This window comes from Ambystoma mexicanum, chromosome 10, assembly GCF_040938575.1.
Source record: "Ambystoma mexicanum isolate Mex_15411 chromosome 10, UKY_AmexF1_1, whole genome shotgun sequence".
Lineage (NCBI taxonomy): Eukaryota > Metazoa > Chordata > Amphibia > Caudata > Ambystomatidae > Ambystoma > Ambystoma mexicanum.
In genome coordinates this window covers 1570805484-1570832853 of record NC_090932.1, presented here as the reverse complement: position 1 = coordinate 1570832853, position 27370 = coordinate 1570805484, and the positions used below count along the sequence as shown (strand labels likewise).

At 47.7% G+C, this 27370-nt stretch overlaps 1 protein-coding gene across 1 annotated transcript in view; it reads right to left on the bottom strand.

Annotated features, from left to right (window-relative positions):
* Nucleotides 1-618: 618 nt before the first annotated feature.
* CRKL (CRK like proto-oncogene, adaptor protein) overlaps nt 619-27370 on the bottom strand; it is a 124709-nt gene continuing 97957 nt past the window's right edge. Inside the window, exon 3 of the mRNA XM_069619885.1 lies at nt 619-3412. Within this exon, the coding sequence (XP_069475986.1) occupies nt 3278-3412 (135 nt within the window). The 3' untranslated portion in view covers nt 619-3277. The remainder of the gene's footprint in view (nt 3413-27370) is intronic.

Sequence of the window (27370 nt, the reverse complement as noted above, 5' to 3'; positions counted from 1 at the left end):
CACTTGAACCTTCTTTCAATGGAGGCTAAGAAAAGAAAATCCTATCCCACAGCCAACAAATTAGTGGGCGACAGACTCTTTGGAGAAACTTTCTGGTCCGGCCTACAATCTAATCCAACCAGTTGAGAAGGTAGGCGAGGAGGAAAGTCAATAAAATAAACGGTTCTATGTGATTTCATGGACGGACTTTTCATCGCAGGGTTTCTTTTGGGGTGGGGGGGTTACCCCTCCAAACCCCCCATCCGTTTATTTTAATATTCCACTTGACACCAAATGTATTTAATTTTTAACCCCCAAAAAGTTTTTTGAAAAATAAAATCGCGGCAAAAACCCTGCGATGAAAAGTCAGTCGATGAAATGACGGTATACCAAATAAACAAACCTAAAAGCAAACCGTTTGCTGCACACCGAGTATAAGCAGAGAACAGGACTGGGAAATTAAAGATGGCGTGTACACAAGGGGCATGGCCCAACAGACTTGTGTATATTTTTGAAAGAGGACATAAATCACACATACATGGTGTTTGGGGGAGTGGCGGGATAGGGGAAAATCAGGACATGATACAAAAGCTTTACGGAGACTCAAGGTTCGCATAAGAAAAAATTAAATGAGACGCATTAAGAATATAAGTCATTTAATACTGTTAATGTCATAACAGAAAAATAAAACAAAGTTATGATTCTCCCCCATTAACCCACAATGTTAAAATGCTTACATTGATGCAGTTGGTCATTTGGCTATGTTAAAAACAGTTTGCAAAGTGACGACTGGGTAAGAGGTTACTCCTTTAGTGCAATGCAAAGTGTATTCAGGTCAGTACACCCATTACAGTTCAAGGCCATTAAAAAAATTCCAAAGTCTCTGAATGAGTTGCCAGGTGTATGTACAACTATCCATCACTTAACCGAATAGACTGTTTCAGGATTTGACCGAACAAGGAGTCAAAAGAGGATCATCCGTTTCGAAAAAAATACAACATCCCAAAAAGTCTTCCCTTTATTAGCGCTCTACACATAATCAACTTTTGAGAATTCAGAGCCATCAAGCAGTATCATACCAAGGAACGCCATGGATTGGCAGACCTTAGTAACACTGGCAAAACTACAGGCCACGGAATGAACAAAATCAAGCAACAAGAAGGCTATCATTGATGTGGACACTGATTTAGTACTGTAAGTGATGGGTTATCCAACATGCAGAAGGCAATATCAAACAGCTACAGAATAGAAGACCATCCTCCAGTGTTTTATGAATAAAAACAGACAAAAAGCCAATAATGTGTGCATCACAATATTCAGTGGATGGTCAAACATTGCAGTGCTTGAAAATGCAAAAAATAGATTAACAGATTGCTCACAGAACAAAGGTAGCTAGTGGATAAGGAAAAACATCCAGCAGACTGACGGCAGGTTAACAGACATTCACTGCATTTTAACTTGGTATGTTTCTATGACCGCTAAATTTACTAAAATTGGGACGGATTAAAAATCCTCATGTTTTTACATACAAGCACTGCAAACAGTCAGTTTCCAGCACATGATTTAGAAAAGGCTCAGCAAGAGGCAAGTATGGTTTCCTTGGCATTACCTTTATGAGAATGGAGTGAATTTGTGACACGGACAATGTTGAAATGGAAACAAAGGCAACCTCTCGTAAGTACGTTCAAGGCCTTAGTGAGACATCTATAAAAAAAATAGTATATATTACAGAGTGGGCAACTGCATAAAAGAACATCAACGTTCATGCTCAACTTGATCTTTAAAGTTCATGATGACAGAAGTAACCCCAACGTAAAGTATGTATACTTTATAGTTAACTTTAATAATTGAGGCACAATGGTTATCTTTAGTTCCATGTTTAACTAAAACTTGGACACCCCTGTTTTATAACCAAACATCCACTTTAATCAAAAAGGACCTTGTTCAAAACCGAAATTGTTCTGTGAAAATGTATCTGCTAGTCGTATTTTGCCTTGTGTTTCAGTTTGCATAGAATACTTTTCAAAGGATTACTCCTAATTTAAGACTCAAACGTGCGATCACTGAAAAGGAAAGAAAGAAAAAAATCCACACAAAAACTATTCCAGGCCAATGCGGATTCTTAACATTTTTCTTGAGAAGTTACAGAAATAAGACAGTAATAAGAAAATTCAGAAGTTGTGCCCAAAGGTGAGCTAAACTGCCCATGTCCTTGGTGATTGGGTGAACAGAAAGCCACGATATTGGAGTAAAGAGTGGAAATGAACTAAATGTACAGTGAAATATGGGTCCTTGGCAGGTTTGCGATTTACTAGTATATTCTGGTGGAACCAATCTGGCAGATGGCATTTAATACACCCTTGGGCAAAAAAGTGATTTCAGTAGTTGAGATAACCGTCTGATTAACCTCAATGATTTCCATTCCCAGCACGATTTTATGCATGTTGATTAACTTTTAAAGGACAGCACATTCAACAACTCAGTTTCCGGAACACTAGCAGGACTATACAAATGCTTAGGTTTAGCAGCTAATAAGGCAAGAAGAAAACGTGTGCATGTCCACCTGTTCAAAATAGGAAGATAAATAACTAATCAGCATTTCCCTTTAAAGCTCGTTTTCTACATTTACAGTGCTTGTACAAGGTTAGACATTTTGAAGCTGTAATTTGAGTGATACAGCACTACAGGCTACAAAATAGAACAATCATTTAATAGACCTCTGCATAAATATAAGCCTAACTGTAAAGGCGTTCTTTAAATACAGTAATTTATTCTTACAAACAGCATTCTTTGTAGCTCAGATGAAAGCGAAAGCCATGTTTTAAAACAGTCTGGATGATCAAATCATACACCAATATCAAATATACTTTCAAAAAGTTCATAGAACTGTAAGTGGATTACAGCTTTCAAGTTGTCCTCTGAAATTGCTATTAACCCGAATAAGCGCACATGTGCCATTCTCTAGCCCGATATTCAGGAGATTGATTTGTTCAAGATGAGTCAATACACATGTGGTTGATCATAATGGGGTAGTGGCGATTCTTCCCAGCCTCCGAGTCTTCTCAAAAATCTACTTAAATCGGTGCAACAGCATACTGTAAGCAGCAACTGCAGTTTGAGGGCATAGTTGACAGAAGACCTTGAAGGAACCTTCCACCATGCACATGTCAAAGGCCTTGTTACAGCGCTGCCCAATTGCAAGCAGCTAGAAAAATATGCAACACAAAGGATCAATTTCAGCTGGTACTCGGATCATATCTCTGGGACGCCAGTAGAAAGATGAAGTTGCAGAAGATATTTATTCATTTTCGTCTGGCTTTTGAGGGTCAGAAAGTTTGACATGCGTGAAAGGGAAAAGGCCCTTTCGACCATTAACTTCTCCTTCCCACTGACCATTCATATTCATCCTCGTCACTTTGACAATGTCGCCAACCTGAACACAAAAGAAAAAAATAAAGTGAGAATAACCACCAAGCAGATGCAAAAATTTCAGTTCACGACAAATCAGGTTCAGGGTCAAGTAAAAGCCCTATTGCTTGGTATTTTACGCAAGACAGACTTCACCAAGAATCAGCAGAGTACTTAACAGAAAATTCAACACATAGTAGGGGCATCTCAAATAGGAGATGCTCTACACAGGCCAGCATTATGTAGCATGTGCTCTGGTTGAGAACACATTACAGAACCCAGGATGTGCCAAGGAAGGGGAACTCCGAACATTTCATCTGAACCATACTTCAAATTAAAGATGAAATACTGTAACCTAAAATGAAAGTCATATCTCAATTGCTTTTCCTTAAATAGAATAAACAGTGGGAGGCTTTTGCTTTATACGTCAACATGAATACCAATGGCAATGAGTGGACTATTGACTGATTAGAAGCCTAGCTACAATGTGCTTAGTTTTGCGAGACAGAAAGTGTGGATAATTCAAGGAAATGGTCAGGAAATAACGTAAACTACAAAACCCAAGTATTAGGTTCCAATATTGCACAGGCAGTCCCAAACAAAAAAAGTGGCAAGACTTCAATCTCTTGGAGGCAAGGGCAGTTAAGAATGGTCGAAAGCAACAAAAAAAAAAAAAATGAACAGGCAAATTCGAACAAGGTCAAATTAGGTCTGAAAAAGAAGGGGGAACTTAAAGTGCCCGAACATCTACAGATTTCAAACCCATACATTATGTATTCTGCCTATGAGCTGAAACTAAACGCCATCTACAACTGCCTGCATGATCTTGGAGCACATCGAGAAAACCCTTCCAAGAATAACTACTCATCCGGCTTTAAAAAAATGTATTTATGAAATCAAAATCTACCTTTTCCCCATCAAGACCCATGAATGAGTCAATAGCCATTGGAAAGTCCTTGGCCCTAGCAGTGAAAAGATCGTCCCATAAAAAGGTACAGTGCCATTTTTAAATATTTCTTCTCCAACACTGTGGTGGGAAGCAACAAATACTTCGGCAGTTGTTACTTACCAGAGATGCAGGGATTGAAATGAAGATCGACGTGCAGGAGCTAAAAGCAGCTCCTCGGTATCCTGCATCAACCATTGGGCAGGAGCTACCACTAGGGAATGAAGGACTAGAAGATGGCATTTCCGCAAATCTGACTTCCATGTATGATGCATATTTAACTATGTCCTTCATTTAGGACCCTTGTCATACTAATGCTTATTTATAGGATTGTCCCAAATAAACCAAGTTAAAGTAGGTATGTTTGTTAGTTAGTCATCAGTTGGCCTGGGGAATCAAGTAGCTCCTGGTGGCTGTTCATGTCAAGCTAACCAGGCTCATCAGGGCTACAAGCAGGAGCCTAAGCTTCCAGCGCCTCTCAATTTCGAACCCTGGGAGATGCAATGAAAACTCTTCACTGCATATGAATAAACTCTCCATCCCTTTATAAAAGGCAGGTAGGCGGTTTCAAATTTCTAATCTTCATTTTACCGCGCCACTAGCAAGCAATACTAATTATCTCTTAAGGGATGTGGTGGGTCAGGAAGGATTTTCAAACTATACCTTGGGGAGGGGTTCTGACAAGACAATGTAAGGCTGCAATGAGTTTACACGCCTAATTCGAGAACTGCTCAGCTGCGTTACTGTTGACTCAAAAAGAGGTAGGTTTTGTGTGAAGTACAGTTAAAAGCAAACCATCAAGCAACAGAGGTCCATACAGGTGTGTACAATACATCTATTAGACAAAGCCCTTAGTAGAATCACTTCTGTAAGCAAAGTCACTGTCAAACACATCACAGTTTGGTGCACCAAATAATGTTACCTACCGCATTAGATCACAGTTCAGTAAGCAATACAGTGCCAATGGACAAATTTGGGGTTAGGAAAGTTTAACAAATTTGCAAGCCTTAGGCAGGCTAGAATTACTTCAGCAACGAGAGTGACACTTTAGAAGGCCACTCCTAGCTTTGTTCCAGGTCAGTAGCACAGGCAGTTTATTTTTTAAAGATTTTGCATGGTAAGGTCACTGTAGTGTCCTCCACCTATGTTGGAGACGGACTGCCAACCTCCAAGCCCTAGATAAGTGTTAAGATGCCTGCAACTTTCGAGGTTTTGAGTCACCAATCGAATGATCCATTGCGCACTATGGCCGATATGAGTTTTAGAGCAAAACATCTGGTGAGCCAAAAGTTTGAGGCTTCTGCCCTGAAGGGTGAACTCCAGGAACCACCTCACCACCTTTGGCCCGGTGAGATTTCTACTTTTAACTTGGTGAGATTGCTGAAGGCTTTATGCCTGATGAGTCAACAGGGATAGGGGGTGAATGAAGAGACGGTATGCTGAGCAGATTCAGATGCAATTCAGACTTGCAACGCCACAGGAAAGGTCAATGGGGATGGCCTTCATCATAAGCTTTGCTAAAGGAAGCATACAGGTTGGAGGCTTGACACAACAGGTAGGTCAGACTCGGGCAGAGACTCCAGAACAGAGTGAAGACTGTTGTAATTTGGTTTCAGCAGCACAAGACGATCCCTCAAAAGCAGACTGGGATAGAACACAGACCATGGTCAGCATGCCCTTTGGAGCAGTGTGGCAAGACATTGGGTTCCAGTGTCCCTTCCTCTTTAAGACAGCAGCAGGTTAGTGGTGTCTCAGCTGAGCTCAGAGTATGCAAGCAAAGTTTCCAGCAACAGGGCAGGAAACAGTCCTGTGCAAGTTTGCAGTCCAGTTCCAGTGGGGTGGAGCACAAATGCAGACGGTTTGCCGCACCAGTCTGAGGAGAAAAGGCAACCGGTTCAGATATTACCAATCCATTTGAAGGAAAAGGTGCATCGGCTGACTTGGCAAATGCTAGTCACAGCAGCAGTCTTCCAGCCGGTCTCTGTCCACTCCCTACAATCTCCAACAGCTCCAGGTCCTCTCCTATTGAGATTCCAGCTGGAGGCAGCTCCAGCCCATCGATGGAAGAGACCTGAAACATTCAAAAGGCGGAGACTGTCCAACCAGTGAGACGGTCACATCACACTTGTAGCTTGGCTCCTGCTGGAGGTGCCACACAGATTTCTTAAGTGACGTGGTTGAAGTTCCAGAAGCGGAACGGGAAAGGAGAACAAGTTACTTTCTTACCTGGTAACGTTCTTTTGATGGGATGTTCCGACGACGTATTCCACATCTATGACAGGTAATCACCACAGCTGTGCTGCTTTGGAACATTTTTGGCGTCTGCGTCCTGCATTGATGGCGTCGATATGCCCCTTCGAGGACCTCCTCAGACAGCAGACGTCACCCGATGTTATATGTCGGACGCACGACGCCCGTAGCCTCAGTTTATTCCCAGAACGTGTGGCACCAATCTTCTGCCAGAATGACTACAGAAAGCCTTGTGGAAACAAAAGCTGCAATCGCATAAGAAATTCTGTAGAGGGGCAGGTAGGGAGGTAGCGATGTGGAATAAGTCGTTGGAACATCCCATCCAAAGAACATTACCAGGTAAGAAAGTATAACTTGTTCTTCGAAGGGATTGGTTCCTCCGAGGTATTCCACATCTATGACAGACTCACAAAGCAGTACCAACGTTAGGTGGGAAAAGAATATAGAATTTTAGAATGCCCAATTAAATTGCAGAATAGAGGACCGCCTTGTCAAAGGCCAAATCTTGCCCATGGATAGAATCCAAGGAGTAGTGTTTAACAAAAGTATGGACAGAGGCCCATGTGGCTGCTTCACAAATGTTACGAATGGGAACACCCCTCTGCAGGGCAGGAGAGGCAGCCACACCTCTAGTAGAATGGGCCCATAAGCCTACCGAGCCAAGCGGGGTTCTGTAACATTCAGAAATTGACAAGATACTCCATCTAAACAAAGTCTGTTTAGTAACAGCTTGTCCCAAACACCTTCCAGCGTATCCTGCAAAGAGTTGATTGTCCACTCTGACAAAGGACATGCATGAGATAGAAACTTAAAGCTCTTCTAGAATCCAACCTATGGAGCCTCTCCTCTTCCTTACCAGGATGCGGAGGAGGATAGAACGCCAGAAGAATGACCTTCTGGCTTAAATTAAATTCCGACACAACTTTCGGAAGAAAAGAGAGATGAACCTTAAGGACAACCCTGTAGGAACACTGAAGGGTGGCTTAACGGAAAGTGCCTGCAACTCACTCACTCTGCGAGCGGAAGTGACCGCAACTAAAAATACAGGTTTCAAAGTCAACAGTCTCAAAGGACAAGAATGTAAAGGCTCAAACGGAGCGCCCGTTAGGAATTTTAGAACCAGGCTCAAATCCCAACCGGGCACCTGGAAAGGTGACGGTGGGAACACATTAGTGAGCCCTTCCAGAAGCTGAGAAGAAAAAAAAAAAAAAAAAAAAAATGTATTTTAAAATAAGTAACACTCCTCAGACGAGTGCTTACATATGGACAGTGCTGCCAGGTAACCTTTAATGGTGCCCACTTGCAGGCCCTGTGGGCCAACGAAAGCAAAGCAAAGACAACCACAGGAAAGGCACATGAAAAAGGATCCACATTCTCAACCCTGCACCAGTCGCAGGACTTCCTCCAACGGCAAAGGGTCTTCGTTGCAGGCCTTCTAGCCGAAAGCAACACCTCCATCAGGTCTTCAGGGAGGTCCCAATCCTTATACCTCAACCTTTCAGAAGTAAGCATGAAGGTTAAGGGACTTGACCTCTGGATGGAGAACCTGACCCCTCCCCCCCTCCCGTGAGAGCAGATTGTCTCGGTAGGGAAGACGGCGTGGAGGGCAGATGGACATGTCGAGAAGGTCCGGGTACCATTCTCCTGGCCCATGCAGGAGCAATGAGGATAATTCGGGAACCGAACCTCTAACCTCCGCAGTACTTGCGGAATGACGGACTGGAGGAAATGCGTAGAGCAGTGGGAAGGACCACTCCACTACGAATACGTCCCCCAAGGCTCCACTTGGGAGAAATTCCTGCGAGCAGAATCTTTCGCACTTCCGGTTGACACTGCTGGCGAAGAGATCCACTTGTGGGATCTTCCCCCAAAGGCCGAAGATCTCCAGGAGAATCTGAGCCAGCTCCCACTCGTGAGAGACCGTGCTCTGCCTGCTCAGAGCATCTGCCGCTGCGTTTCTGTCTCCGGCCAGATGAACTGCAGAGATCGAAATTTCCTGCTGGATGACCCAGAACCAGAGCTGCATCGCCTCTCTGCACAGAGGGAGATACCCTGCCCACCCCCCCTTTTTGTTGAGGTAGTGCATGGCCACTATTGTCCGTAAGGATCAGGCCAGTCTTCCCCCGCACAGACGGCAGAAAAGCCTTCAGGGCTAGCCTGATGGCCCTCAGCTCCAACAGATTGATATGGAGTCTGGACTCAGGCGAAGACCAACGACCGTTGACCTTCAACTCGTCGGCATGAGCTCCCATCCGTGAGGGATGCGTCCGTCACAATCGTTACCTCCAGCCAGGGTAGCCAAAATGGAGCTTCCCCCCCCCCCCCCCCTCATCAGATTGCCTTCGACAGCCCACCACAGAAGATCCTTGGCAACCGAGGGCGGCACCGGAACAGGATCCGACATCCTGCCGGAGAACTGACCATGCAGAGATCTCATCCGCAGTCTGGCCTCTGGCACCAGGGGATGCAGGATGCCATGAGGCTGAGCAACCCCAAGAACACGAACGCTGGGAGACTCTGGGCATGTTGAAACTTGTTCACCATCTGCAGAATGTGATGAGCCCTCACCTGGGGAGGAAAAAACAACCCCAGGGATGTGTCGAGCACTGCTCAGATGCACTGGAGCTGCTGGGTCGATGTCAAGTGGGACGACTAAGTTGAGGGAGAAGCCCAGCTTGTGAAGGGAGTGGCAGGCGACGGACAGATGATCCAGGACTTGCTCGGGAGAGTGTGTCCTGATCAGCCAATCGTCCAGGTAGGGGTGGACGTGAATCCCATTTCCTGAGATATGCTGCCACCACCATGAGCTTTGTGAAGACCCTCGGGGCGGAGGTCAATCCGAACGGCAGGACCCAAAACTGAAAGTGCGAGTCGCCAACAACGAACCTCAGGTACCAATTGTGCTTGGGATGAACCGGCACATGAAAGTAAGCGTCCTTGAGGTAGAGGGACACCAACCAGTCCTGAAGTTGAAGGGTCTGGAGGACTTGAGAGAGTAACCATCTTGAACGTGTCCTTCCTGAGGAGCTTGTTCAAACCACACACGTCCATGATGGGTCTCAATCCCCAGTCTTTTTTCGGGATCAAAAAATATGGGGAATACCATCCCTTGTTCCTCTCCGCTAGAGGCACCAGTTCTATGGTGCCTTTCGCCAGCAGGGATTGGATTTCCTGCGCAAGGAGCGGATCCGGACTTCAAAAAGAGATTCCCTGGTGGATTGTTGTGAGGCCTCTGCAGGAAAGGAAGACAGTAGCCGTGGGCTATGATCTCCAGAACCCACACATCTGAAGTAATGGCACGCCATTCTACAAGATGCTGCGCCAGCCTTCCCCCAACCAGGGAACCATGGGGCATGGCCTCATGACTGAGCTGAAGCGGCAGTGCCAGAGGGCAAAAGGGCAACTGCTCGAGTGGCCTTGGCACCTCGAGTACCCCATTACCACCTCTGGTACTCCTAAGTTGGCCCCATTGACTGGCCCCTCCCCTCGATCTACCAAAAGACGAGTAGTATCGAAAGGAACCTCCCCTCGATTGCTGTCCCCTAGGACAAAAAGGCGCAGGTTGGCGAACTGCAGCGCTCAACGACTTTGCTGCAGCCTTCAAGGTCTGTAGCCTCTCAAGGCTCTCGTCAGCCTTGCTGCCAAAAAAGATGGACACCATCAAAGGGCATGTTGAGAAGCCGGGCTTGTACGTCAGAAGCAAACCCTGACTTCCTCAAACATGCAAATCTGCGCATCACGGTGCTTGCCGCCATGGACCAGCTGACATTCTGCCATGTCCAGACCCGACTGTATGGATTCACACATGGCATCCTTGCCATCCTGAACGAGGCCAAGAAAACCATCCCGTTTCTCCCCTTTGGGAATACGATCAGCCGCCAAAGAGACAATTCCTCCACAGAGTGTGAGTGAAACGTGCTAAGGCACACACGGAGTTGGCCGCCTGTAAAGCCATACCCCCTGGAAAACACTTTTCGCCCAGCCATCAAAACATTCGTCGTCCCTATCAGGAGGGATGGTAGGGTACAACGCCTGCTTTGCCGGGGCTGTAGCCGCCTGCACCACCAAACTCTCCGGAGTGGGGTGTGTCGTCAAGTAGCAGGGGGTCGCTACTGGCTGGACGGTATTTTTTGGCAACTTGCTCACTGCCGGGAGACTCACCGGAGCAGTCCAAGCCACCGCTTAGGTCATCCTGCAGAAAATCCACTGGTGGCGCAGACCACCCAAGTACTCAGTCACCCTCGACATGAGTCGCCTGTACGAAGATTCGGCATGCGTACCAGGCTCAGGCCTGCCAAACTAGACCTCCGGGGAGGAATCAAGACCACTGGCATCGTGCAAAGACTGACGCAGGTCTTCCAACTGGCTATGACCAGACAAGTGTTAGTCAGGAACCAAACCTTCCTCAGACCCTTCATCCACCTCAGAAATATAATCCAGAGGCTGGAATAAATCCCTGGATTAAGGCACAGAAAAAGGCTCAAATACAGGCCTCACTGACTTTCAGGGCCTTCCTTGGAGTTTCCACCGATGCACGGGGTACAATCGGTAAAGCCTCCACAAAAGGCGTTGAGGGCTTCGACGGAATCGGAGTAGAGTGTGGCGCCGATGGCTTCGACACAGGCCTCAAGGGTGGTGCCCCGAGCATGTCCTTCGACTGCCTCGGCGCCGATGACTTCCTCGGAGGCGGAGCCTCGAGAGAGCCCCTCGACGGACATGGTGCCGATGTCTTCTTAGAAGACCCCACAGGTTCCGCCGGTCTCGAGGGCGTCGAGGACCGGGACCTAGAGCGGGCCATGTCTAGAGCGATCCACCTTGTCCGATCGGGACCTCGAAGGCTCCCGATGATCACGCCGACCGCCCGAGTCCAAAGGCATGCGAGCGGTGGCCCTAGCACGCTCCCTGCCGGCTTCTTTCAAAGGCACAGACGGAATGGAGCCCTGCGATTGGAAAATCTCCGTACGAAATGCATCCCATTCCGCAGGAGAAGAATGCTTGTTGGGACAAGCAACCCGCCGTCTGGCAGAGTCATCGGACGAGGACGGGGGAAGGCGACCAGTGACGGCGCTTCTGCGAGTGCCTCGAAGAGGCAAAGGAATGGCAGGAACCGCTCCGGGACCGAGACCCCCCTGGACTTACACCGACGATGCGAAGAGTGGCCCCTCGAATCGTCGGTCGAAGGCCCAGCGGATTTCGACTTCCGGGGCTTGGAAACCCTACCAACCGACAGCTTCTTCCTTCGCTCCTGCAAGGCCTTTGACGTCAGTCATCGGTGGCGTGGTCCTCGCCGAGGCACCAGAGGCAGAAGTTGTGCGGATCCGTAAGTAACATCTTGGAACCGCAGTCTCGACACTACCTCTACTATCCCTCGGTCGGAATTCAAGACGACATAACTTCACAAACCAAGTTCGAAGAACCAAGGCGCACCGTGATCTCCGAAGCGAAAACATTCGCAGTAAAAAACGGAACTGAGTCTACGGGATGTCGTGCGTCCTACATATAACATCGGGTGACGTCAGCCGTCAGAGGAGGTTCTCAAAGGGGCGTATCGATGTCGTTGACGCAGGACGCCGAAAACTTTCCGAAGCAGCACAGCTGTGGTGATTAGATGTGGAATACGTCGGAGGAACCAATCCCTTCAAAACATCCCTTGGGCGACAGCCCAGTGCCACAGATCCTGGGCTTCCTTGGATAGTCCTGGGGATCTGGTGCCTCCCGGTTTCCGGATATAGAACATTGTGGTGTTGTGGTCGGTGAAGATCCTTACCACCTTGCCCTCGAGGGACGGGAGGATCAACCGGAGGGCCCAGAACACAGCTCGGAGCTCCAGTACATTGATGTGAAGTGACCTCTCCTGCGGGAGCCAAAGGCCTCTTGCGTGGAGATCTCCGGTGTGCGCTCCCCATCCCTCCAGGGGAGGTATCCGTCGTCACCATCTCCTGATGTGCCGGGGTCTGGAAGTCCAAGCCCGCTGCCAGATGTGCACGGGAGCCCCACCACCGGATCGCTTGACGGAATCCCGTCTTCGAAGCTGCCCGCCGCTTGCATCCAACGGGCATCGAGGAACTCTTGCAGTGGACGCATCCGCAGCCCGCACAGGCGCACGAGGACATCATGCCGAGCAGGGACTTGATGGACCTCACCCTGGCCGCATCCATGGTTGACAGCCGTTGCACCTTGCCCAGGATGGCCTTCGTCCTCCGACGTAGAAGCTAATAGCGCCACTGTCGAGCCTGGCTCCCAGGAACCGAGCGACTTGTGACGGTACCAAGTGAGATGTCGCGAAATTGATCAACTACTCACGGATCTGGGATTCTCCAACAGTCTTTGCTGTGTGCACGACAGCGAGTTCTAGTTCTCTTGTCTCGGATGAGCCAATCGTCCAGGTAGGGGTAGACGTGGATCCCCTGCAGGCGCAACCACGCTGCCACTGGTGCTAGGCACTTGGTGAACACCCTGGGCGCCGACTTTAATCCGAAGGGAAGGGCCTTGAACTGTTAGTGTCGCCCTTGGACCACGAATCGCAGGAACTTCGATGTACTATTAGAATGGGGATGTGAAAGTAGGCATCCTCCAAGTTGAGCGACGAAAGGAAGTCGCCTTCCTCCTGCTGGAGGGTGACCTTCTGGGACTTGATGTACTTGTTTAGACGACGAAGGTCCAGGATGGGCCGCCATCCGCCGGTCTTCCTTACAAGGAAGTACCACGAGTACACTCCAGAGCCCTGGACCCTCTTTGGGAAGAGGCTGATGGCTCTCTTTTTTTAACATCGCTCGTACCTCCAGTACAAGTTTAAGGACGTGGTTTTCTTTCCTGGCTACAGGTAGAATACGGGGACACTTAGAAATTCCAGAGTGTACCCGTGGGCCAGGGCATCCAGCACCCAACAGTCAGTGGAGATGAACTCCCACACGCTGACGAACTTCGCCAGCCGCCCTCCCACCGGGGTGCTCAGGTGGGGGCCCCGACGCAACGGACGGTTCAGTCCTGCTTGGCCGCGGCCTTTCCGCCTTGGCCATCTTGGCGACGACAACGAGATCCTCCTGTCTTGCCGCGCCCTCTGTAGGCCTGGCGGTATGACTAGGAGCGGCCCGCCGAATCCTTTGGAGGCACCTTGCTTGCCTCTGGTTCCGAAAGGACGGCCATCGCTGTTGAAGAGCGCCCAAGGCCCAAGCTGTCTCCGTGGCTGCCTTGATGGCCTGCAGCGCCTCGCCCACTGTCTTGCTGAACAGGTTGTTCCCGAAGGACATGTCCAGAACCCTTGTCTGGACGTCCGGGCGGAAATCGGTTGCCTTGAGCCATCCGCGCCGACGAAAGCAAATGCCGGTGCCCATCTGGCAAAAATCGGTGTCAGCAATGTCCGTGGCCACCGTGATGGCATGGTCCGAGGCCACCTCGCCTTCCTGTAGGATCTCCAGTGCCTAAGCCCTCTTGTGGTCAGGAAGTCCAGCAGGGGAGCGATTTTAAACCACAGCTCCCTGTCGTAGCGTGCCACAATCGCAAGGGTGTTGGCAGCTTTAATAGTCGTCGCCGCCATGACCACACGACATCCGGCGGGGAAGTCTAAGTCGGCGCCCCTGCCGCTTTCTTCTTGGCTGCCGCGGGGACAACCGAACCTGGGGATGGCTGAGCCCTAAGGCACATGGGGGCGGAGTCCAGGACCCGGTAGTACTTCTCGTATCGGTCTTAGCAGGAGCCGTGGACGGGTTCTTCACAAGCGTCAGCCCCTCATCCCAGATGTCGTCCAGTAATGGAACTGAGAGGACCGCCTTCCTCTTGGCCTCACGCCGCTGGTAGAGGAACCCTTCCTTCTGCTCTTCGGGGCAGAGCTGGAAAAGCTCGGATGGCCTGGCGATCATGGCATGGAAAAATCCAATTTCATCAAACAGGGAGGCCCGAGGGGGTGGTGAAGGAAGGTCCATTCCGTCATCACCACCGTCGTCATCCATCCCTGTTGTCGCCGTCTCCTCCCTTGGACCAGGAGAAGGAGATGAAGGCTGAGAAGGCCGCAAGGGCTGGAAGAGGGGGGGGAAATGTTTTCTCCTCTTGCTTGGTGGACTTTGACGGTCAAGGCTCCGCTGGATCGTCCGTCGGGGGTAAGGGTAACAGTGTCCTCATCTCCATACACAAGGCCTGAATTGCCATTAAGATCGCCCCCGAGTTCTCTTGTGGCATAGGCACCGGCTGCGACTGTTTGGAGCAGGCTCTGTCCCCTCCACGGCTCTGTTCCTCGTCGGCACCACCGTCGCCTTCTTCGGCTGCCTTGTCAGGATCCCTCCCGTATGAACGGGTTTCCTCGAACTTCTTGTTCAGGATCTTTGCGACGCCTGCCAGCTCCTGAATCTATGTCCGTAATGGCCACCCGCCCCCCCCTTTCTGCCTGGGGTTTCGCAGGGGTCTTAACGATGGGCTCAAAAGCGGACTCCCTCCGCGATGGCAGGGAAACTCTAGGCCCCCAAGGTCTCTTCCACTGGGGTAGCCTCCGCAGGCTTTGCCTGGGCCGCCATGACTCCCTCAATTGAGGCCTTAACCGGGTGAATCAGGGCCTTCATGACCTTGGGCGCACCCGAGGCCTTCACCTTGGAGGGGGGGGGGGCACTGCCTCACTCCCCCTCGGTTGTCTGTCGGGATCAACCGGGTCTTCTCCCGAAACTTACCCGGGTTCTCCGACTTTCTCTTCCCCGAGCCAGAGCGTTGGCTCGTGGTTGATGTTGCCAGTGATAATGCACCCTGCCTGGCAGTCGAGGAGCCTGACCGATTGGCGCTCCTGGTGCCCGCAGACTCACGGTGCTTTGCCTTCTGTTGGGCCCCCGTCCCCGGGGGCCCTCAAAGGTCTTAGAAGACAGCTCGGACTTCTCACCTGCTGCTGGTCTCTTCCCTTCCAGCCAGTTGGTGAGGCGGATACGATGATCCTTCATAGTCCATTCGGACATGATCTTGCAAAACGCGGTCCTTTTCCACATGAGTTTTGTCTTCGTGAAGGCATCAAGAATGCTTATCCTCATTGAAAACATTCTGCAATCCGCATCCAGGGCAGCTCCTGAACAGCTTGGATCCAGGCTTCGTGTTTCTTTGGTCCTCGGCCATGTCGACCCGGGGTAGGCCTCAAAGATCTTACGGAATCCTCCAAGAAGTGAAACTCGACGAGAATTTCGCCTTTGAGGGGCGTAGAAAAATCTGAAACAGGTCCCCGTTGATCGGAGGTAGAAACGGTGGAGCTTGAGGCTCAAGTGACTGAAAAAATGAGGCTAAACTTTGAAAAATCGCAATACGCAGTAAAAGCTCGAGAGCTATAGCACGAGGACTCCCAACAATTGAATGTGCGGTAAAAATATGAAGATGGCTGCCAAAGGAGGGTCTTAGGTAGAGGGCAGTCATTGGCTGGGGCAGTATGATCCAGAGACCAGTGATTGGTTATTAGGAGAAAGACAGTTCAACTGATTTTCCCCTTTACCGAGGATTCCCAGCCTGACGGGGAATATTCATGAGCATGTGAATCCATGCCAGACCCCATGCTGGAGAAAAAAGGTGAACCAGCAATTGCAGATCCACACGACTCCTCCAAACAAACCATGGAGGACTACAGGATGACCAAAACCAAAATGCAGAATTGCTTCAAAGAGCTTCAAAGCAAATTCCTGCTCTCAAATCACAAACAATTTCAAACATTGCGAGATGACATGAAACAATCATGTCAAGAGCTCAAGCTGGATATCGCTAAAGCTAGAAGAACAAATGGATACATTACAAAGAATAGTCCAGCAGGTGGAAGAAGACACGTAGAAATTGGATGAAGTATTAGAGCAACTAGCACGTGCCTCCACCAATCTCGAGCGCTAGTGTGAGGACTTGATAAATAGGTTGAGAACATCAGAATTAAGAACATACCAGAGTTGTTAGAGGACAAAGACCTACAAGGAACGATTACCCAACTCTTCACAGAAATCCTAGCAGAGGAGACAGAACCACAAATAAAAATGGATAATTACACAGGGTTGGCCCTAAAATAATGACAGAACCAGGTACCAGACCAAGGGATGTGTTAGCAGCCATAACCTTTCGCCCAAAGAGAGCAGATATTGCGCAGGCAAGAAATGCAACCCAGAGTGAATGGCCAGGATGTCCAATTCTACCAAGACTAAGCTCAGTCTTCCCTGATGAAGAGCTGGAAAATGGCCCCAGTGGACCACCACTTAACGGCCAACCAAGTGAGATACAAATTGTTCACCTGGGAAGGGACACAACACAGGATAACATGTGAAGGGGAAATACATCCAGGGACTACAACGAGACAAGGACGTCGGCGACCAAGAAGAGCAAGAAACCCCAACAGCACGGAGGGATGGAGAATGACGTAAAAAAAAAAAACGAGGTAATAACAGTTAAATCCTATCGGAGCCTAGTGATAGAGAAGCTATGAATAAAACCACACAATGAACAGAGCAATGCAACAGGCGGAAGGGCATGGACTCGCCTGAAACTAGACAGGCCCAGCGCGAAGGAGAAAGGGCGTGTTGGAGAAATAGTGGGGTGAGGACTCCCCGCGAACGGGACCCGAGGTGGATAGGGGGCAAGGAGCACTGGACACTAGGTCTGGATGCATGTAGGAAACTAGTTACCCCCCCCACCCCCGCACCCTCTCAGGGGGAATGGGAAGTTAGGGGAAGGGAAGTGGGGGAGGCAGGAGGGAATGGATGGTGGAGGAAACTACAGTGGTTACAACATGAAAGACCAACGAAGCAACACAAGGGGCATGGAAACCGATGGACCATGGATAGGAGGGCCATGGAGCAGATAAAGATCTTGTGACAACAGGAGGGTCATGAATAATATCCCGATAAAAAGGATGAAACTGGAGCAGCAAGCATGGAAAATGAAGGTGGATACAATGTATCAAGAAACAACCATTAAAAAAAGGGCGGGAAAAAAAAATCACAGAAGATCAGGGGAGCCACACATATATATCAAGCCAATGCGGAGGGAATGAGGGCGGGAGTCCTCATCGTAATACAGGACTAACTTACAGCACAAGTACAGAATCATCAGGCGGAAAAGGAAGGAAGATACCCCTTCCTTAACATAACATTGAGAGGAAGACAAAGTCACCCTGGCATCCATATACGCTCCCAACACAGGGCAGGAAGGATTCATTAAAGGAACACTCACGATGCTAGAAGAGTTTGCAACAGTGGATATCATCCTGGGAGAGGACCTCAATATAGCATGGAAACCCAAACTGGACAGACGCTCGCGCTCCATCGAAGGCAATCAGGAAAGCATTCAAAACGCTGACTCTCCATGACCTATTGTAGGCCAAGAAGGGAGGTACAAGGTTTTATCCACTATTCTCACATTTACAATACACAATCCAGAATAGATTAAATGTGGGCCTTGATTGGTCTGGTGGCGGAATTAGAAATCGGCCCGAACTCCCTCTCGGAACAAGCTCGATAATAACCAACCTCAACAACCTGAGTCCCACAGGAGGGGTCTGGACCTGGAGGTTCCCAGCAGACATTCTGCAAGACATCACAACGGTAGATGCAATACAAGAAAAGATAGAACTATACTTCACCGAGAACGACACAGGCTCAATACCCCAGGGAATACTATGGACACATTTAAGTGCGGTTCTACGGGGAGAGCGGATTGCTATGAAGGCCTGACGAGAAAACACACGAAATGGGAAGAAAAACTTTAAGTACTTTCAGAAGGGCAGAGAGCTCATAAATAACCCCAGCAAACAAACAAAACTGGCCATGAAACATAGCCAAGGCCAGCAGAGCTTACTCCAGACCAGGAAGGCAGAACTAGCCCTCCCTTGAAACAAATATACTATATCAGCACCAAAAAAGCCGATAAACGTGGCATGGCAGCTTCGCGACAAAGGTCGAAATACAGATATTAAAGCTAAAAAGCACACAAGGGGATATTAAGATAACCAATGAAGAGATGGGAGAGATAATGAGGACATACTATCAAACTCTATACCAATCGGAAATTCTAAAGACAAAGCGGCAAAAAACCTATCTGGACAATATACAGCTGCCCAAAATCTCTGAAACGGACAAACAAATGCTAGACAGCGACATTCAACCAGAGGTCATCCAGGCAATAAGGAAACTACCAAAGAACCAAAGCACCAGGCCCAAACGGCTACACAGACATTTTATAAAACTTTAAGAAACATTGGCCCAAAAATTGACCAGACTATTCAATAGCTTTAAAAACACAGCATAACACAACACCCTCAATGAATGAGGCATAACTGGTGATATCCCCCTCCCCCCCAAGCGAGAAAAGGACCAAGTATTAAAAAGGGTCATACCACCCAATCGTCCTAATCAACCCAGACGCCAAGCTCTACACAAAAATACTGCCAGATAAACTATCCAGGCTACTACCAGCACTTGTAGCCCAGACCAGGCAGGATTTATCCCAAGGAGGCAGACAATACAAGAAGGATGAGCCACCTCATTGAAAGAGCAGAATACACATACCCCGGCGATTCTGGTATCTTTGGACACATAACAATAGAATGCATGGGCTTCGGACAATCATATATACAGACGATTAACGACAACTATAAAACACCTACAATGAGGATCTCTTAACAGCCTATCATTGTCCCAATTCGCGTTGACCAGAGGTACAAAGCAAGGATGCCCTTTATCACCCCTTCTGTATGCACTTTTGCTGGAACCCACTATTGAGGTGAATACAAGTACTGCAACAGATAAAGGGTATACAAACGGAAGCAGAAGAGCATAAAACGATGGCCTTCGCAGATTACATGTTACTGGCCCAGACTGACCTGGGCCAATCCCTACTGGCTCTGCTGGGAGAGCTTGACCTCGGGACCATATCCGGCCTGAAAATTAACATGCACAAATCGGAGATCCTGAACTTGACAGCGGACCCGACCAAAATGGATAAGTTAGCCCACAAAACCCATATGAATAAAGCAATGGACAGCATCACATACTTGGGAATCAAATACAGCTAACTTCCCAAGCCTGCTAACCAACCTGAAAGCGAACCTCGTAAAGTGGAACCCCCTCAGCATTTCATGGTGGGGTAGGACGACGGTCATCTAAATGACTGTCCTACCGAAGCTCCTATATTACTTTCAGACGCTCCCTATTAGGCTTCCGAGAACATTTTTCAAATCATTAAACAAAATGACATCCGCTTACATATGGCAACACAAGACAGCAAGGCAACACTAACGGCGCAGAAGGAAGGAGGACTAGCACTCCTCCGCTTTAGGAGAATCGAGGCGGCATAGCAAAGGGTTATAAAAGAGTGGGTGGCACAGCCCCACCAGCATATATGGGTGAGACAAGATGAAGCGGTTGCTGGGGCACCCCTATTGGACTTACTATGGAGGGACAAGAGATATGGGCACCCCAACACCAGAATAAGTGAAATCATGGGGGCAGGAGTGGAAGCATGGGAGACAGCGACCAAGAGAGGGAATCTGATGTCATACCCGTCGCCCTTTACCCCAATGTTCGGAAATCCAGACTTCCCACCAGGAATGGTAGCCAAAGCATACACCAGCTGGATCCAAGCAGGATGCACGAGGATACGAGACATTTACAAAGGCCCATCAGTCATGTCACCCCAGGAATGCATCCAGAATGTAGAAATAAAACCTACTGAAAAGTTCCAGCAAATGCAGCTTGTGCACTGGCTCTCATCTCATCTCCCCCTCTCCCCCAGTCAACAAAGAAGCCACTATGAGACAATTAACTTGGTTCATATCTTTCATGACAGACACAGGAACTTCTAAACTGATAAACTTGTACAAACTCCTGAACAAACAAGGGGAGGAGATCCAGTGGAGGTACATGAAGACGTGAAAAAAAAAGATGCTGGGGGAGCCAATATCGCGAGACCACTGGGGAGGGAGGTTTGGAATAAAATCCCCAAGATGAGTCTATACAACTAAGGCAAATGTGGCAATAAATCCTTCAGTGGCAACTCACTCCTGAAAGACTCCACACTATGTATCCAACTACTAGTGAGAAATGCTGGCGAGGATGTCAACTAGGGGACTGGAAGCATCTATGGTGGGAATGCCCGGCCATAACAAAATATTGAAAGGACATAAAAAAAGAGCAAGTGGGAAGTATGATACAAGGGGCCGAAGGACTCGATAGGGTATGGCTGGCGGACATGTGGGACACAACCCAGAAAACGTACTCTAAAGGACAACAGAAATGAATGAGAACGCCGATTATAGCGGCATGGCTGACAATAGGCCACCATTGGAAACAGAAAGACCCACCTACACAGACTGGCCCCAGAAAGTGTGGAAATTCTTATTTCTGGCGTGGGTGACGTGTAAGAGTCAAGGAACACCGGAAGCCTTTCAAGCAAATTGGGGAGCCAGCCTGTCATACCTTCAGAGTGATTACATACTCCAATGGTACCCTCACAAGACTCGAATCCTGGACATTCTGTAACTTAAATACTGGCAATGTACCAAGGACTACATCCACCATCCGAGGGTAGGGGGGTCGGGGGGTGAGTGGTTACTTATATATGGTCATGTACAATAAATAAAAATGTTTTTTTAAACGTAATTTGTAAAATCAATAGTGTGTAAATCCCCTGCCACGTCTCAGCGTCTGATTTCACTAAAATGATGGCGATTAGTGTATCCAGAAAACAGCGAGCCCGGCAGCAGCCTCCTATTTGGTGCAACAGCCCAATCACACATCAGTATTACAGGCCGACAACAGTACAAGGTGAGACGACTTAAAACGGTTCAGGGCCCTTCCCACCCTGCATACGGAAGGCAGCCAACTGCCACTGCAATGACGTCATCCCCTTGAACTAGTGCAGCCAACATTCAAGCTCAACATCTCAGGAGCTTAATTGTATTACACTGAATATATGCAGAGCACATAAGGAGCAGTATCAATCATATAATAATTATAATATAATGATATATTCCCATATATCAACCTATTATTGCATTTAGCTTGTGCAGTAGCCACGCAAATTTATGGCTATGCTCATGCTGACAGTCTTGCAACTTTAACGTCCATTCTTATAACTCATTGGATGTCGCCAAGGTAGAGCTTAGCTGGCTACAAACTTAAATTTCACTAGCAGTATCAATTACCCCAACACTGCTATTATGTGCACCCAATGACTGCCTTACAACCCAGGGCACTTCTGCTTAGCAGGAACCAGTGGAAAACTGACTACTACAAGAATTCTTAATTGATGCATGTTGAGACCATGCAGCTCAGTAGACAACGATCATGTACGCCAATGAGAGCCAGTTAGCAACCTCCCAGCCATTGAAATATACAGTGATTATAACAGCAATTTGTCATTTTTCCTCAAGTCATCATCGCAGTAACATTACAACATTCACCCTCTTATCCAACCTGCGCCACCACACACCACAACAATGGCATTCAATAGTGTTCCTACAGCAGCCTTCTTTCTACCACAAATAGGGGAACCCGCAATACCTTGGGAAAGATGGATAAAGTAATTTGAGCACTATGCCAACGTAGTTGGTGGCACCAACTACAGTGTTGATAGGAGAACATCTCTACTGCATTCCTGGGTCCTGCAGGGCAGGAAAGGTTTGAAGATTGACCAGATCTCCCAGGAAACGAGCCTGAAGATCTGAAGGAATATGAAAAGGCAGTCAGACTACAAAAATAAAAATAGATTATATTGGAGCGTTACAAGTTTGGGAAAAGAGTACAGAAAGAAGGCAAAAGTGTGGAGCAGTACAATGCCTGAGGAAGTTAACCATGACATGTAATTTTAACAGCCAACTGGAGGAGCGTCACGGGGAACAATTTATGCTCCAGTGCGAACGTCAGAAAATCTATGGTCGGAAGATGACCCCCACCCTCCTCCCTTCCCCAATTAGATGCAGTCCCAAGAATGGCGCACACTGAAAAATGTGACACGGTGCTAGAGGACAGGAAAAGAAAAATAAGGGGTAAGTCGCAACACAACTGGCAATAATACCCAAAGTAAATGATGCTATATGGGCAGTTAATGATAATACATTTGCGAAAAAAAAATCCAGGAGAAAAGATGCAGAAACCACAAGGGAGGTAGAATGACTGCATGCAAGGAGACAAAGCAGCCCAAGGCAGAGTAACCCAAGGAGATTTTTCAGGTGTGCTAGCGTGAACCATTGGGCAAAGAACCCAGAAGTCCTGCTGTGAAGATCTGCTAAATCTGCAAGGGTCATCTTGCAAGGTGTTGTAAAAACAGGAACTCCTGCCACCAATTGGATTGCTAGTGATCATAGTGAAGACTAGGGTAATGAATGCATATTGATGGTGATAGATGAACGTGAAAAATAGATAGTCCAAAAGCTTCAGTGACAGTCACATGATGATTGATTCAGGTACCAAGTAACACTTCTACCCCAGAACCAATGGGAAAGGCTGAACCTAAATGACGTCAACATCAATCCTAGAGGCTATGGAGGGGCGAAAATTGTTCGGATGGTTCTGGGCCACCTTAAAATTCAAAGATGGAGAAGCTAGAGGAAAGGTCTACGTGACAAAAGAGGCAAAACCGCCTTATTGAGCTGGACACAAAGGAAACTCAGTGAAACTAGATCCAAACGCAGGGGAGGCAGTGCTGGCCATTGACAAGACAAGTAATGAAAGGCAGGTAGTAGAAGTATTCCAATACAAGATATGCTGTTTGCGTGAATTTGTACATAAAGATGAACAGCACACCGGCAGCACAGAAACTGCGCAACATACCTTTGTCGGTGAGGGAGGAAGTCGAGCGAGAACTGAAGCAGCAAGAAGATCAAAACATCAGAGAGCACAGATGCATTGGAGTAGGCGTCCCCTTTAGTTGTCAGAAGGGGAACAAAGATGATTTGTGTGGACATGAGGGAACCCAAGTGTGTAGTTCCGGAGAGACACCCATTGCCCAACATGCAAGAGATTACATAGACCACAGGTCCTGCAAAATATTTCTCCATGTTGGATCTCACTTCAGTTTACCATCATATAAGATTACATGAGGAGTCCAAGTAATCACTCGTGAGGGGCTATTTCAATACAAACTGATGCCTTCATCCTGCCTCAGTTTTCCAGACTTATGCACAAACTGATGGCGAAGAGGACATTTTGTGCTTTCAAGAGGACATCATGGTTTATGCAGACAATCTCAGGCTCAATGACAAGCGATTGAGCGGTGTGTTGTGCCGCAGGCATAGACAGCAGCGAGAAACGCAAAATAGCAGGAGATGGACTACCTGGGGCATATCAACTCTATTGATGGAATACATCCCAGAAGACAGTTGGCGTAAGCCACTGAAAGCATGCCGAGAAGTGTATGTCGTGAGGAGGTATGAAGGCCGATGGCCGAGTACTACTACGAATTCATTCTAGACTTTGCGAAGCATACTGTATCCATACGCGAGTTGATCAAAGTGAAAGGTGCATTTGGGAGTGCAAAGAAGAATTCAAGTTCATTAAGGAGACCTTGGCGAAGGCTTCCGTACTGCAGGATTTTAGAAGTAACAGGAAGACGAGATTATAACGACAGACTCCAGCAATGTAAGTTTAGGAGCAGTGATGACGCAAAAGAAAGGTGGGAAGAAGTTCATTGCTTTGGACTGAAGGGAGAAGAGAAAACCTTTGCCACGATCGTGAAGGAGGCGATGGCAATCAAGTGGGCTGCAGAAAAGTTTAGGAACTTTATCTGGGGCACAAATTTCAAGTTTCACAATTATCACCCACCTCGTGGAGATAATTACTTCGAAAGGTTTGGACATAATCTCAGCTTGCATCAGAAGATGGTTCTCAACTGCAAGAGTACAATTATGTTGTGAAATATTTACCAGGTGTGAAGAATTTTGCAGAAGACCGCTTGTCAAGAATGACAACTGGTGGAGTTGGGGATGAGGAAGTAGTTGGACATGAGAGTCCATTATTGTACCATGAGAAGGCTGGGAGAGGCCATGAGGCAGAATGCAATTTTAAGTAGACAAACAAGAATTGGAGGAGGATACCTTGCAGGAATAAGGTCTTTGAGGAACTGGGGTTGTCACCCTTCTAGAATGTGGTGGACGACTTGTGTCCAGGGACGAACAGTGATGCGTGGTGACAAGATTGTCCCACCTGAAAATGCTCGGGAACGACTCAAAGGACTTGGCCATGAAGGTCACCAGGGGAATTGTTAACTAAAAAAACTAAACAGAGGATAAGAAATTGTGGCTAGCCTGTGACCTACAAACCGAGAGAATTGTCAGGAATTGTATCCTTTGCAAAAGTAGTGATAAAGTGTGTGTGTGTGGGGGGGGGGGATGGGAGTTTCAGACATCCAATGGTTACCACAGATGTTCCAGAGAGGCCATGGGACAAATATATAATGGATGTGATGGGTCCTGTAGTGCAGGTGTTCTTGATTTACTTACCAGGCGGGTTGAATTCTTCATCAAACCAAATGTAACGGCGAGGATTGTTATTACTTTCTTGGAGATTTGTGAAGGATATCCCAAAGTCATAGTTACCGACAATGGGTCACAGTTCAGGTCAAGGGAGATTGAGTATTGTCATAAGAATTTCATTGAGCATAGAAAGAGTGCCATTTATCATCCCCAAACCAACAGGATGGTGTAGTGTTTTATGTATTGAATGAAGCCATCAGGTGGGCCTGGGAAAATGGTAGAGATTGGAAGGGGGCAGCGAGGTATATAGTTGTTGCGCAAAGGTTCACTCCACATTGCACAACATGCTTCTCCCCCCATTTGAGCAGGGGCAGAAAGGCCAACACGAAACTGGTACCAGCATGAACACGCAGAGGAGTGTGGTTGAGACTATCAGAACCAGTCAGATGAGGAACAAAGGAGCATGGCATGGTGCTACTGTGGAATGAACAATGTTCTTCCTGCTATAGAAGATATAGTGAGAATCAAATTACCTTCCACTCTTGAGATGTGTGTTGTAGGTGGTCTAAGCCCAACAAGGTGAGGGAGGTGTTCAAACAGGCGGTCAGATTGGATGATGGCAGTGTAAGGAACATGGAGCGAGTATCTCTTAAGAAGGGTGGAAAGAGGAGAGAGACTGGCAGGAATAGGAGAGTTGACAAAAATTGTGAGGGTGCAAGGATGAGTTAGGGTCCAATGACAATTTTCCTTGCCCAGCCATACAGCTGGGAACCCTTTCCGTTCAAGGTCGGGGAGGTAGATGTACAGAGGGGAGGTAGTGTGGTGGTGTGTAGTGTGGCGCTTGCTCGATACCACGCTGATGTCTTGGGTGACATTGTTGGGGTTCCAGGAACAGAACAGAAGAGAAGAGAAAAAGGTGGTTGAGAGCACAGAGGGAGGTGCTCAATATACACATTAACTTAATTTGTAAATAGTGTGTAAATTCCCTACTGTGCGTCTGCGTCCGATTTCACTACAACATTCAACCCCAGCAACAGTAAATACTCAGGTTGAAGTGCGGCTTGGGACCAAACAGCCCCAAAACCCAGTTCTCACACAGCACTAGCAAGCAGTTCAGAATTGGATATCCGCAAACATGCATGCCCTTATTATGCAATTTTCAACCAGAAGCATCAGTTTCATAACTAAATAGAAAAAATAAATTCGCATCCTGGAAAAGCACGCTGGAATGCCAATAATATAAACTGCCACACAGGGACATAACTGGTCCGCTAATGCCTTGAGGCTCACATTAAGGCACTCAGACCTGTAACTCTGCTCTGGGGCATTACCTGACCTGGTAATGCCCAACCCAGCATCCGGTTTATTTCTTAACACTGAACAACATAGCAAGTCCATTTCTACACTATGGAGGGGTTAAGCAACCAGAAAGGGAATTACATCTTTCACAAACATTTGCCCCACTTGGGCCACATAGCCTAGCATCTGAATCAAGGTTTTGCACTAGGGATGTAACGGTATACCGTTAAAGATACCGTGAACCACTTCATTGAACAATAATAACTCACATTGTTTATACCGTTCATACCGTTAAGTGTGCTTTTCAATCTGATTTGGAAAGGCTGCAGTAAGCAATTGCTGCGCAGTCTTGGTTTTGCACTGTTGGATGTGCCTCTGCCAAGTAGTTTCAATTGGAGCAGTTTTTAATGCCATTCCATAAACCACACGTGCATTACACAAAATCAATATGTTAGCAATAGGAAGAATAGATACAGTGCCAAGAAGGAAAAGGGTTTACTTTGGGGTGGCGGCTTTGGGGTTTATATATTTATAATGGATAATGTTCTCTAAACATAGGGCAATGGGGGATTTCCCTGGTTCCATCATTGAATTTACATATAATAAGTCACACTGCGAAATTCACTCATCTGAGGGGATTCCCTGCTGCCATACCAAAGGGTAACATGTCGGTGATTACTGAACACCTTTTGGCCCGCAAGTAAACTAAAGGCCGTAACATAAAGAGTGCGCGTGCGTGTGCGCGTGTGTGCGTCTCTAATCAGGACATTCCATCAGAACTTCTCAACCAAACATGGGCCAGACAGAAGGAACACTATGGGAGGGGCCGTAGGGGGGAGTGCTGTCACGGCCCTTGCCCAAAACCCCCTCTGGCAAACCCATTGGCCAGGTGGAGTCATGACTCGGGCCTCTAGAGCCTGGCATCCTCTTCAAAAGCCCTCATGGCGCCAGGTTCATACACCATGAAAAAAAAAAAGTGTGTGTGTACAAGCGTATACTACCATCAGCCTCCATTGATCTGTGGCATGCAGGTTATCAAGATGGCAACATGTTCATCTTCACCAGTAGCCAGTGGGGAAGCAAAA